The 12,137-nt window shown below is 57.6% G+C and overlaps 1 protein-coding gene across 1 annotated transcript in view; it reads left to right on the top strand.

Moving 5' to 3' along the window:
- The window catches only part of DLL3 (delta like canonical Notch ligand 3), a 272,756-nt gene that overhangs the window by 50,134 nt on the left and 210,485 nt on the right, over positions 1-12,137 (top strand). Inside the window, exons 5-6 of the mRNA XM_054009867.1 lie at positions 4,537-4,898; positions 10,540-10,756. Of these exons, the coding sequence (XP_053865842.1) occupies positions 4,537-4,898; positions 10,540-10,756 (579 nt within the window). The remainder of the gene's footprint in view (positions 1-4,536; positions 4,899-10,539; positions 10,757-12,137) is intronic.

Here is a 12,137-nt window from a genome sequence, read left to right as displayed (position 1 = left end):
AGAGGAAAATATCATGGCAGATGGGAGATCCAAGGCATCCATTATATGGCCACACAGGAGAAATCAAACGCCTTAAATCACGGAAGAGTTTTATAACCAGCGTTGTGCCTTTGGATACGGCAGCTTGGCAAGGCACGACTGAGGTTATGGAATGAAAGAATACGTGCAGTTGGATGCACTGAAATAGATCTGGAACCCCAGGAGGACCTTCCCAGAGGGGCTGATACAGACCAGTCAACGTGGTGATGCCTGAAGCACTTGTATACGCAAAGTGGCAGATCGAAGACTAATATGATTAAAAGGGGCTACTCTAATGACACGAATATATGCGATTGCAGTGAGGAGCAGACCACGGAGCACCTGCTTGTTTGCCAACTCTTTGGGGAGACCTGTACAAAGGAGGACCTCCCTGTAGTGATGGAAAGAGCCATCACTTGTGCACAGTTCTGGAAAAAGATTTAGTTTGTGGCAAGGACACGAGGAGAAGATGACGACGACTACATAGCGGTTTAACACATCCCTGAAGATATCATTTATGAAGTGCTGGAATGCTGCTGGGGCATTGCACAGGCTAAACGGCATGACCCGGTACTCAAAGTGTCCACACCATGTATGGAAGGTAGTCTTCCACTCAACTCTCTCACTAATCTGGACCAAGTTATAGGCCAAGTGTGAAGCTCCAGCTAAGTAAAAACCTTTGTGGAGTGGAGTCTTTCGAAAAGCTCATTAATGGTAGGGTCAGGGTATCGATTTTTGAATTGTGACTCTGTTTAATGCCCAATAGTCAATACAGAGCCTTAGCGATCTGTCTTTTTTCTTTACAAAGAAAATTGGAGCCCCAGCTGGAGACGTGGAAGGACGGATTAACCCCTTCTGTAGATTTTTTTTTTTTTTTTTTTTTTTTTTTTTTTTCTGGAGGCAGTTGTGGAGAGCCTGAAGTTCTAGCTCTGAAAGGGAGTAGATGCAGCCAAAAGGGACTTCTGCTCCAGGCTGGAGAGCGATGGGATAGTCATAGCTGCAATCAGGTGGCAGAGTGTCCATGTTCTTTTTGTTGACCTCATCAGCAAAATCCTTGTATTTAAGTGGTAACGCAGGGGCAGTGGACTGGACCGTAGAGGTTAACGAGACTTCCTGTTCAGACTTGGAATTTCGAGGAAGGCAGGCTGAACCATGAAGGGTTCCCAGTGTATGGTCACGTTGTAGGAGACAGAATTGTTGGCAAGGTGGGGAGCAGAACTGTATCCTGCCTGCCCTCCAACAAACGCATGGGCCATGGGTAGTGAGCCAGGGCATGCCGAGAACTACTGGAAAGTGTGGGGCTTGGATAAGTTCAAACTGAAGGGTCTCTTGGTGAGTCACAACTTCCAGGGAGTTCGGTCTGGGTGGGGAACCAGGCCCGATGAGAGGAGTGAGTCGTCAATAGGCTTCAACAAGTCTGAAGCGTCCTTGGGTTGAGGGGGAGGATGTGATATACTCATGCAACGGTCCTCATTCATGAAGTTGCCTGAGGCACCTGAATCCACCAAAGCCTCCAGGAAGGACTCGGAGATGGAGGAATGTCAGATTTTCAGAAGGAGATTGAGATGAGTCAGGACCCCTTCAGTCATGGCCAAGGTACCAGCAGACAGGAACTGGTGCTGGTTACTGATGAGAGTCAGGGAGTGCCACCCCAGCCTGGACCCCTCATCGGATGCTGGGGTTTGGCCTTCTCTGACCAGGATGCAGATTGGAGCCTAGAAGGGCAGCCTGACACAAATGTCCTGCTCTTCTACAGGATAGGCATAGCTCCGATGTCGCCTTTTCTCTGTGTTGGTGAGATGGGGCTGGACTTGGTCAGGCAGCATGGGAAGGTACCCAAGCTTGGGCTGGAGATGCCAGGACTGGCGGGCGTCGGGAAGCTGACATTTTCTCTTGGTGGCGTTCCACCAGGTGGTTATCAATCTGGATCCTGAGGTCAATCAAGGTGTCCGGAGTGGGCAGGGAGTCCACTCATGCCAGCTCGTCCTTGATGTCGCCCTTTTGGCCGAAGTGGAAATGATAATGCGGCGTGGCCTCGTTCCATTCAGTAGCCGCTACCAAGCAGCGGGACGCCGCGGCATATTTAGCGACCGGCCGGCGTCCCTGCCGCGACCGCCGAAGGGCGGCCTCAGCTGTACTCTCATGACTAGGGTCAGTGAAGATCACAGCCACAGCTTGAATGAAGTCTTCAAGTTTGCCCAGGCGTGGGCTTGCTTTCTGCAGCAGTGGGGATGCCCCGGTCGGAGCCACCCCAATCAGTTGGTTGATATTCAGCCTCACCCTGCATTGGTCAGTGGGGAACAACTATGGGCACAGAAGAAATAGGAGCCAGTCTTGATCCCCCCCCCCCGCACCCTCCAAAATGTTCCCCGAACACCATAAGGCTGGGAAATCTTTGGCTCACATGGGCCAAGGGGCAGAGTTGGGGGCGGTGCTGCCTGCTTGTGCCCGTAGGGCAGCGACCTGGGCCTGCAGTGTGGGGTCCGCAAGGCACCCCGTGTCTCCAGCAGGGGAATATTGGCCGGGGAAGGATTGATATGAGCCACTGGTCTGGACCTCTTGTCAGCCTAGTTCCCCCCTGTTTACTTTGGGCCGCTCAAACTGTCAGCGGAATGGGTGGTGGGCCATCAGGCCTAGTGGTCGGAGTCTGGATGCCCGAGCCAGGGGCTGAGACAGAGTCTGAGTCAGTAGCCAGCGCCGAGGGTCAGACCTGGATTGCCAGGAGTCCGGAAAGGCAGGAACAGGGCTGGTTCTGAGGCCGGGACAGGATGGGAACGAGGCCGGGGCAGGGCAGGATCTGGGCTGGACCGGTGGAGGAGCAGAGCAGAAGCCAGGCTTGGAGAGACCAGCACAGGGAGGCAGAGGCGCCGTGGACGTGTGTGGAGCAGCCAGTCCAGCAGGGGGGTCTGTCCAGCGGCCTTGTTGGGGCGTGAGAAGTACTGAGCGGGCGCAGCTAAGGGCCTTACTCCTGGCAGTACTCCCCCACACGCCACGCCCCCCCCCACACGCTGCCCCCCCCCACGCCGCGCCCCCTTGTGCCCCCTCACACACCTCGCCCCCTCACGTCCCCCTCACACACCTTGCTCCCTCACGCCCCTCACATGCCTCGTCCCCTCATGTCCCCCTCCCTCACACACCTTGCTCCCCCACCCCCTCACATGCCTCGTCCCCTCATGTCCCCCTCCCTCACACACCTTGCTCCCCCACCCCCTCACATGCCTCGTCCCCTCATGTCCCCCTCCCTCACACACCTTGCTCCCTCACGCCCCTCACATACCTCGCCCCCTCATGTCCCTTTCCCTCACACACCTTGCTCCCTCACGCCCCTCACATGCCTTGTCCCCTCATGTCCCTTTCCCTCACACACCTTGCTCCCCCACCCCCTCACTCACCCCCTCACATACCTCGCCCCCTCACGTCCCCCTCACACACCTTGCTACCCCGCCCCCTTATTCCCCCCATCACACGCCATGCAGCCCCTCACGTCCCCCTCACACACCTTGCTCCCCCTATCCCCTCACTCACCCCCTCACACGCCTCGCCCCCTCGCGTCCCCCTCACACATCTTGCTCCCCCACCCCCTCACTCACCCCCTCACACGCCTCGCCCCCTCGCGTCCCCCTCACACATCTTGCTCCCCCACCCCTCACTCACCCCCTCACATGCCTCGCCCCCTCACGTCCCCCTCACACACCTCGCTCCCCCACCCCCTCATGCCCCCATCACACGCCAGGCACCCCCTCATGTGCCATGCACCCCCTCGCTCCCCTCACACACCTTGCCCCCTGACATGCCGCGCTACCCTCATGCCCCCCAACGCACCTCGTTCTCCTCACGCCCCCCCCCCCCAGTTCACCTCGCTCTCCCTCCAGTTCCACCTTGTTCCACCCCCACCTCACACGCCTCGCTACCCGCACCCCTCGCTGGCCCTGTCAGGCATGGAGATCACCCTCACTAAGTGGCCAATGCCCCCTCCTGGTGCCCCGTTGGGAACTGAGATCGCTCGCCATGAGTGCCTGGCTTAGCTGCCCCCATCCTGCCCCGATCAGCCCTGTTGAGCGTGGTGATTATCCTCGAAAGGCACCCCCCACCGCCCCCATGGAAATGGCCAACACCCCCATCCCCTGCTAAGCTGCCCTGCCCCCCGAGTCCCCTCCCCACTCTGCTCCCTGCTTAGCCACCCCCACACCCAGCTCTACGGGGAAAGCGGGGGAGGCTGAATCAGGGAGTGGGTCAGGGCTGCCTCCTCTTCCCAGCCCCCCTCCTTTTGTCCCAGGGAACGATGGGTCGGGGGAGGGGATGGAGACAGGAGCCCCCCCCCAAATCTCCAGCCGTGGGGCCTTTTGAGGCAGGTGGGATGGTGGCAGGTGCCCCCCGTGGTTAAAGACATTAAATCTGTACAGCAAACCCTACTCCCCTCCACCCCCATCCCTCCCTCTCTCCCCCCCATCCCACCCTCTCTCCGCCCCTCTCCCCCGCCCTGACCCCTCTCTCTCTCCCCTCTGTTCAACTCTCCAGCCATCTGCCTGCCGGGCTGCAGCGAGGGGCACGGCTACTGCGAGCGGCCCGGGGAATGCAAGTGCCGGATCGGCTGGCAGGGGCGCCTGTGCGACGAGTGCGTCCGCTACCCGGGCTGCCTGCACGGCACCTGCAGCCAGCCCTGGCAATGCAACTGCCGGGAGGGCTGGGGCGGCCTCTTCTGCAACCAGGACCTCAACTACTGCACCAACCACCGGCCCTGCCAGAACGGCGCCACCTGCACCAACACGGGCCAGGGCAGCTACACCTGCAGCTGCCGGGCCGGCTTCACGGGCACCGGCTGCGAGATCGAGACCAATGAGTGCGACAGCAACCCCTGCAAGAGCGGCGGCAGCTGTGACGTCAGTATCACCCCTTCCCCTGCACATGCCCCCCACTGTGACTCCCTGCCCCATCCCACAGTGCCCCCAACCCCATTGCGACCCCCCCGACCCCTGCAAGAGCGGCGGCAGCTGTGACGTCAGTATCACCCCTTTCCCGCTCCTGCACCCCACTGCAAGCCCTGGCCCCACCCCACGGTGCCCCCAATCCCATTGTGCCCCTCCCAACCCCTGCAAGAGCGGCAGCAGCTGTGACGTCAGTATCACCCCCTTCCCTGCCCCACTCCATGGCACCCCACCCTCATCCCTCTTGAACCCCTGCACCCCACTGTAACCCCCCGGAACCCCTACCGTACCCCACTGCACCCCCCCAGACTCCACAGTGCCCCCAACCCCTTCAGGAATGAGGTGGCTGTGACATCAGTATCGCCCCTCCCTCACCCCACGGCAACTCTCCTCTAACCTCCTCATTCCACTACCCCTCCACCCCACTGCGATCCTCCACTAATCACCCCACTGCACCCCCACCCCACTGCACCCCCACCCACTGCGATCCTCCACTAATCACCCCACTGCACCCCCACTTACCCCCCCACCCCACTGCACTCGCACCCCACTGCATCCCCCCACTACCCTGTCACACTACCCCCTCCAGAATGGAGGTAACTGTAATGTCAGTATCACCCCACAACCGGCACCACTGCACCCCCCATTATCACCTCCCCCACCCCAATGTACCCCCCAACTTGCCCCTCCCCCACTGGATTGGCAGCAGCTGTAACATCAGCCTCCCTCTCCCCTCCCCACCCCATTACCAGCACTGCAGCGGGGGTGGGGTGGCCGTGCACAGCAGAGGACCTGGATGCTGGGGGGTGGGGGTGGGGGGGCTGAGTGAACCTTAACCCTCTGCCCCTGCAATATGGGAGGCAGCGGCCACATCCGTATAATGCGCTAGATCCCCCCAGTGGGGGTCAGTTCTCCTGCCCCCAGCCCTGGGGTCCATGCAGCCTGGATGCTATGGGGATGGGCGGAGCTATCGATGGCTCCCTCCCGTGTGCAGGGGGCTGGGTGAGGGGGCGTCACTGCATCTAGGAAACACCCCTCCGAAAAGACCTGGGGCCGGGAGGGTGGCATGGGGAGGGGTGCCTCCATGCCCCCTAAAATGGCTGAGCTGCCCTATAGGCCCTCTGTGCCCCCAGAGGAGCAGGCCCTTCCCATAACTGGGCCCCCCGCAATGCAGCTGTCTCCAGTGGGTGCGGAGTTAACAGAGAGGCAGGGTGGGCTAGTGGTCAGAGCGCCGGCCTGGGAGAAGCAGGAGGGCGGGACAAGCCTGGACCCTGGCAATTCTAGCCTAAGATCTGAAGCAGGGTGGAGGGGGGGTCTAGGTGGCAGCTGGCCCAGCGGCATAGGAGAAGGCTCTCACGCCTGCAGACCGATGGCAGGTGCTGGGCAGAGGTATAGGGAGTCAGGGATTCCCTTTCCTTCCCCTCTCCCTGTGCTGATCCACGGGGGTACCTGAAAATACCTAGTCAGTGTCTGAGGGGGGGCACCCCCCGAGTCCTACACCTGCACAGGGTCCGCTGTCCCTCGTGCAAGCTAGAGGCAGATGTGCGCCGACCCCTGTGCTCTCCGAGCGTCCCCCTGTGCTCACAGACGTCCCAGAGCCGCCGCTCCCAAAAGAACACGCCCGCTTACGGGGTCCCCGCTCCCACAGCACCAGCACGTAGTTTTGTCGGTAGATCCATCCATCGAACAGAGATTCGAATGGCACTGAGCCGAAACGGAGGAAACCAAGGGAATCGATGCATGGATCCCAGGGTTACCTATAAAATCAAGTCCGAACACGTATACGAGAATCTGCCCTTGACTAAAAGATGCCCTCTTGTCTAGTAAGTCCTGCTGCCCCCAAAGTCCTTCTCCCCGTGTTTTTCAACCAGGATGACCGAGCCCCTCCTTTTGTAAGATCAAGCCCGGGGGCAGCTTGTTTCCCCCGACGTTGTTTTACCCGTAAAACAGCCCCCTCTCCCCTGGCGCTGTTCATCGCTTCCTGTTAATCTTCTCCTGACGTCCCTGCAAATACACCCTTGTTGTAAGATACCCAAAGTTCAGCCAGGGAGAGAGGTCTCTGCAGAGATCAAAGTAAGCCGGTACGTCCCGGTACGGCATACCACCGGGGCGGCCCAGCTTCCCCAGGCGACAATTTAAAGGGCCTGGGGCTTCAGCGGCTGGAGCCCCAGGCCCTTTAAATAGCCCCCAGAGCCCTGCTGCCGGAGCCCTGGGGTAGCAGCGGCTGCTGGGGGCTCTGGCAGTGGCTTAAAGGGCCCAGGGCGGTAGCGGCGGCCGAGCCTTGGGCCCTTTAAACTGCCTTTAAACCATTAAACCATTCCCGCCCCTTCTGCCCGAGGCCCCGCCCCTTCTGGGGGCAAGAGCCAGCCCCAACCCAGCCCCGTACCAGTAAGTCCCTATTTCTACTTTCACCCCTGGGTCTCTGTCTCCTGTCTGGTGGAACCAGCTTCTGGGTCTCCTACCTTTTAATGACAAGGTTTTGAGACCAGGATTTCCAAGCTATATACAAAAACAACAAGGAGTCCGGTGGCACCTTAAAGACTCGCAGATTTATTTGGGCGTAAGCTTTCCTGTAACTTTCACTCCATGCAGAAGAAGGGAGGTTTTTTTCCCCCACGAAAGCTTATGCCCAAATAAATCTGAGTCTTTAAGGTGTCACCGGACTCCTTGCTGGTACTGTGGTTACAGACTAACACGGCTCCCCCCGCAATCTAGATACAGATCTCCTTGCATAGTATCCCCATGTACATTTCACACAGCTGATCACGGGCTGTGTGATGGATGCAGGCTCCAGTTAGAGACCTCCCGGGACTCTCTTTGGTAATCTAGTCTGTAAATACCAGGCCTAGGGCACCTCTAGAACCTATGTGCACCCCTGGGCCCTCTGCCCACTGGCAGGTGGCACGACTGGTGGTGCAAACCCAAGGGTGGATGTGGAGGGGGGGGGTCTCCTAGCAAGCTCCTACTACGAGGGCCTCAATTCTAAGGGCCTGTCTTGGAGGGGAGAGTGCCCCCTGCTAACTCATGTTCCCTGCATCACAGCGCCCCCTAGCACTGCCCTGGGGCATTAGGGTCAGCATTGACCACGAGGGGAGAGTGCCCCCTAGTGACTCATCAGCGCAGCTTCCTGCGGTGCCCGGTTTCCCCAACCCCCCGTGTCATTTGAGATCATGGCTGCCTCTCTGAGCCTCAGAGCCTCCAGCCTCTCTCTGGCGAGGGGGCCTCTATTATCAGGCCCATAGGAACTGCTGGACCAGATCAGACCAGGGGCCCATCTACCCCGGTATCCCGTCTTGAACAGCAGCCAGTCTCAGCTGTGTCAGACAAAGGTGCAAGACACCCCCTACTGGGCAATGAAGGGGTAACCTGCCTGGAGGGGAAGTTGCTTCCTGACCTGGGTTAGGTAGAGACTGGACAATGTCCTGAAGCGTGCGGGTTTAGCTCCCCTCCAAAGCACCTCTTTCAGATCAGTCGGGATAGGCCCATTCTCTGCACCAATATCCAACCTTGAGTTTGAATCCTGCCCAGATCTTGGCTTCAGTGATGACAATAATCATGAGGCAGTGAGTTCCGCAGGCCAGTGGTGCCTTGTATAACCATCTAGTCGTCAGCTTTAAACATGCGGCCTTGCAGCTCTTGTGTTAGGAGTTAGGGTGAAGAACAGCCCCCGATCGACCATCTCCATCCTCTCTCTGAGCGGGTCTCCATTCTAAACTACACACCCCCAGCCTTCTGAATCTCTCTTGTTCTTGGGTCTGTGCAGTGCACATCACGATGGGGTCCTGAGCCGTGACTGGGGCTCCTAGGTGCTACCATAAGACACCTACTAGCAATAAAATTGTACAGCACCTGACACAATGGGCTCTGGGCCAGGACTGGGTCCGGAGGTATCACTGCATCTAGGAAACACCCCTCCAAAAAGACTGCGGCCAGGAGGGTGGAATGAGGATTACCGTAACACACCTAATAAATATTAGTAATGATACAGACCTGTAATGGTCTCCCTGCCTATCTACGAAATCCCTCTGTAGGTCATTGCTGTATTCCATGGTGTGACCTGAATGGAACGCAGTTAGCCCAAGCCTTGTAGAATACACATTCGAATATTTTCTGCTGTTTCCCATCTCATTCCTTCTGCCACTTTAACGTTTTGCATTTTCTGGCCACTGCTGCACATTTACTATTATGGGAGACTTAGAAGCCGCAATCAAGATGAGGGCCCTGTCGCGCCGGGCGCTGCCCAGACACAGAGTGACCGAGATCGGGGCCCCGTCGCACCAGGCGCTGCCCAGACAGAGTGAGGCTCAATCCCTGTCCTGAAGAGCACAGTTGAAATAGACAGGACAGAGGGAGTTAGAATTATTCTCCCAGTTTTACAGAAGGGAAACTGAGGCACAGAGGGGTTATCGATGGTAAGGGACCTCGTTGGTGATCTAGTCTAGCCTCCTGCATCAACTCTGGCCACTGAGGACTGAGGCTAGCTCTACACACAAATTTTGTCCCGGTGTGATGATGCCAGTTAGGGGTATGGTTTTGTTTTTTGTTAACCTGATATAGTTCTCCTGCGTCAAGCCAGAGCGTGGAGTAGTTACAGCAGGATAAATGTGCCTTATACCAGTGGAGCTTATTCCCCTTCCTGTTTGGGTACGAGCCCCTTTATCCCGGTATAACTGCATCCACTCTTGGGGTGGTACAGCTTTAACAAGGCTAAGTTACCTATTAGGTGTATTATGGTAGCACCTAAGAGCCTCAATCATAGACCAAAAGGCCCACCCCATTATGCCAGGCACTGTACTTTTCTATTGCTATTAGGTGTATTACGGTAGTCCGTAGGCATCCCAGGCATGGAGCAGGACCCCACTGTGTCAGGTGCTGTACTTTTCTATTGCTATTAGGTGTATTACGGTAGCCCCTAGGAGCCCCAGTCATGTACCAAGCCTTCTTTGTGCTAGGGGCTGTACAAAGGCAGAGCAAGAAGCCAGCCCCCGCCCCAAAGAGCTGCCAAGCGAAGTAGTGAGAACAGGACAATTTTTGTGTATTCACAAAGCTTTAAGACTTGGGTCCTCAAAGGTATTGAGGCGCCTCATTCCCAGGGGAGTTAGGAGCCTGCGGACGTCTGAGGACGTGGGCCTCAAAGACCTGCCCCGGGAGTCTGCGGCAGAGCTGGGAATAGCACGGTGACCACCCGAAGACGTAGGAATTAGGTTGAGGTGGTGACAGTGCTCGGGGGCGTGGGAAATCCACCGCTCTGCCCACCTCCGCCGCAGGACGCTGGAAGAATGCTTCCGTCAGGCTCGCGACGGCCGCTGGGGAGGTGGTTTTCCTATCTCCTTCCTGTCGCTCTCTGCGGCTGCACTGTGCGGTTCCGACGCCGGAGCTCTGCCAGGACAGCCCCCGTAGCATCGACGAGCCCCGAGCCCCAGCGCCGCGTCTTCCCCGGGAGGCCAACTTTCTTCTCCTGCCGAGGAGCCGGGCTCTTCCGTGGCGTAATGTTCATAGCACCTGTCCCTGGATCCATTGGGTGCTCGATCGGCCTCCCCTGCTGGTTACAGGTTTAAATCTAGAACCTGCTGCTTCTCTCTCCCTCTGCTCCCAGGATCTGGAGAACGACTACAAGTGCACCTGCCCCCAGGGGTTCTACGGGAAGAACTGCGAGATCAGCGCCATGACCTGCGCCGACGGGCCCTGCTTCAACGCGGGCACCTGCGCCGAGAAGCCCACAGGTGGCTACACCTGCCACTGCCCCCTGGGCTACCACGGCTCCAACTGTGAGAAGAAGATCGACCGGTGCACCAATAACCCATGTCTGAACAGTAAGGGCCACGCTGCTTTCTTCTCTGGGCTCAGGGGCGAAGGCAGCATGCAGGCCTGGGAGGGATGCGGGGGGAACCGGTGTTCCCTGCTCTCTTCTTCCCTAAGCTTCTGGGCGGGTGGTGACAGAAAGTCGTTGGGTGGGTCTCACCCCACCTAGCCAGGTTCCCAGGGGGTTGCTGTTGGGCGGCTGGTAGCTGGAGAAGCCCTGGTCTGAATTGGAAGTGTGCTGGAAGGGGTGAGGGATAGCTCAGTGGTTTGAGCATTGGCCTGCTAAACCGAGGGTTGTAAGTTCAATCCTTGAGAGGGCCACTTAGGGATCTGGGGCAAAATCAGTACTTGGTCCTGCTAGTGAAGGCAGGGAACTGGACTTGACTTGATGGGTTCCTTCCAGTTCTATGAGATAGTATATCTCCATATATTATATTATCCCCTGATGTTTCCCAGCAGAACAGATCCCCTCTATGCAGATCCCCAAGACACTAGAATATGACTCTGCCCAAAGCCAAGGCGTGGTTCAATTCCCTGCTTTGCCATTGACCCCCTGTGTGACACTGAGAATGTCACTTAGTCTGTGCCTCAGTTTCCCCATCTGTAAAATGGGGGTAATAATCCTTCCATTGTCTATTTAGATGGTAAACTCTTAGGGCATGGCCTTGTCTACATTGAGAACTATTCTGGGACAGGCCAGAAGGGCTAGCGCTGTTCTGAAATAGCAATTAAGGAGATTTAGGACAGCAGTTTCTTGGCACCCCAGAGGATGTGTGTGGGGGGAGGAGTTAGCCATCTCTCAGGCACACACAGAGCAAGGGCTGTTCTCCCTCGGTGGGCAGAGCGCAATGGTTCTCAGCCAGGGTACCCCTGGGGGTCTGCAGTGGTCTTCCGGGGTATGTCAACTCATCTAGAGATTGGCCTAGTTTTACAACAGGCTACGTAAAAAGCACTAGTGAGGTCAGTATAAAGGACAATTTCGTGCAGACAAAACGAGAAAGCCTCCAGTAGCCGTGCGCTGGGACACTTTGGTAATTTGATGTCTGATTTTGCAAGCCAGTCGTTTTTAAGTGAGGTGTAATTTGGGGGTGCGCAAGACCAGTCAGACTCCTAAAAGGGGTACAGTAGTCTGGAAAGGCGGAGTGCAGTGCAGTGCAGTAGGGTAGCTGGCTTTTTCCTGCAAGGGTTCTCGAAAAAGGGGGGCGGGGCAGGGCTGGCTCCCGGGTTTTTGCCGCCCCAAGCGGGGGAAAAAAAAAAAAAGCCCCGATCCCGATCTGCGGGCAATTCGGCAGGAGGTCCTTCGCTCTGAATGGGAGTGAGGGACCGTCCGCCGAATTGCCGCCGAATAGCTGGACCTGCCGCCCCTCTCCGGAATGGCCGCCCCAAGCACCT

Source organism: Malaclemys terrapin, chromosome 20 (assembly GCF_027887155.1).
Source record: "Malaclemys terrapin pileata isolate rMalTer1 chromosome 20, rMalTer1.hap1, whole genome shotgun sequence".
Classification (NCBI taxonomy): Eukaryota; Metazoa; Chordata; order Testudines; family Emydidae; genus Malaclemys; species Malaclemys terrapin.
Note: the sequence above shows the minus strand (reverse complement) of the source record. Positions and strands in the feature narration are given on the sequence as shown.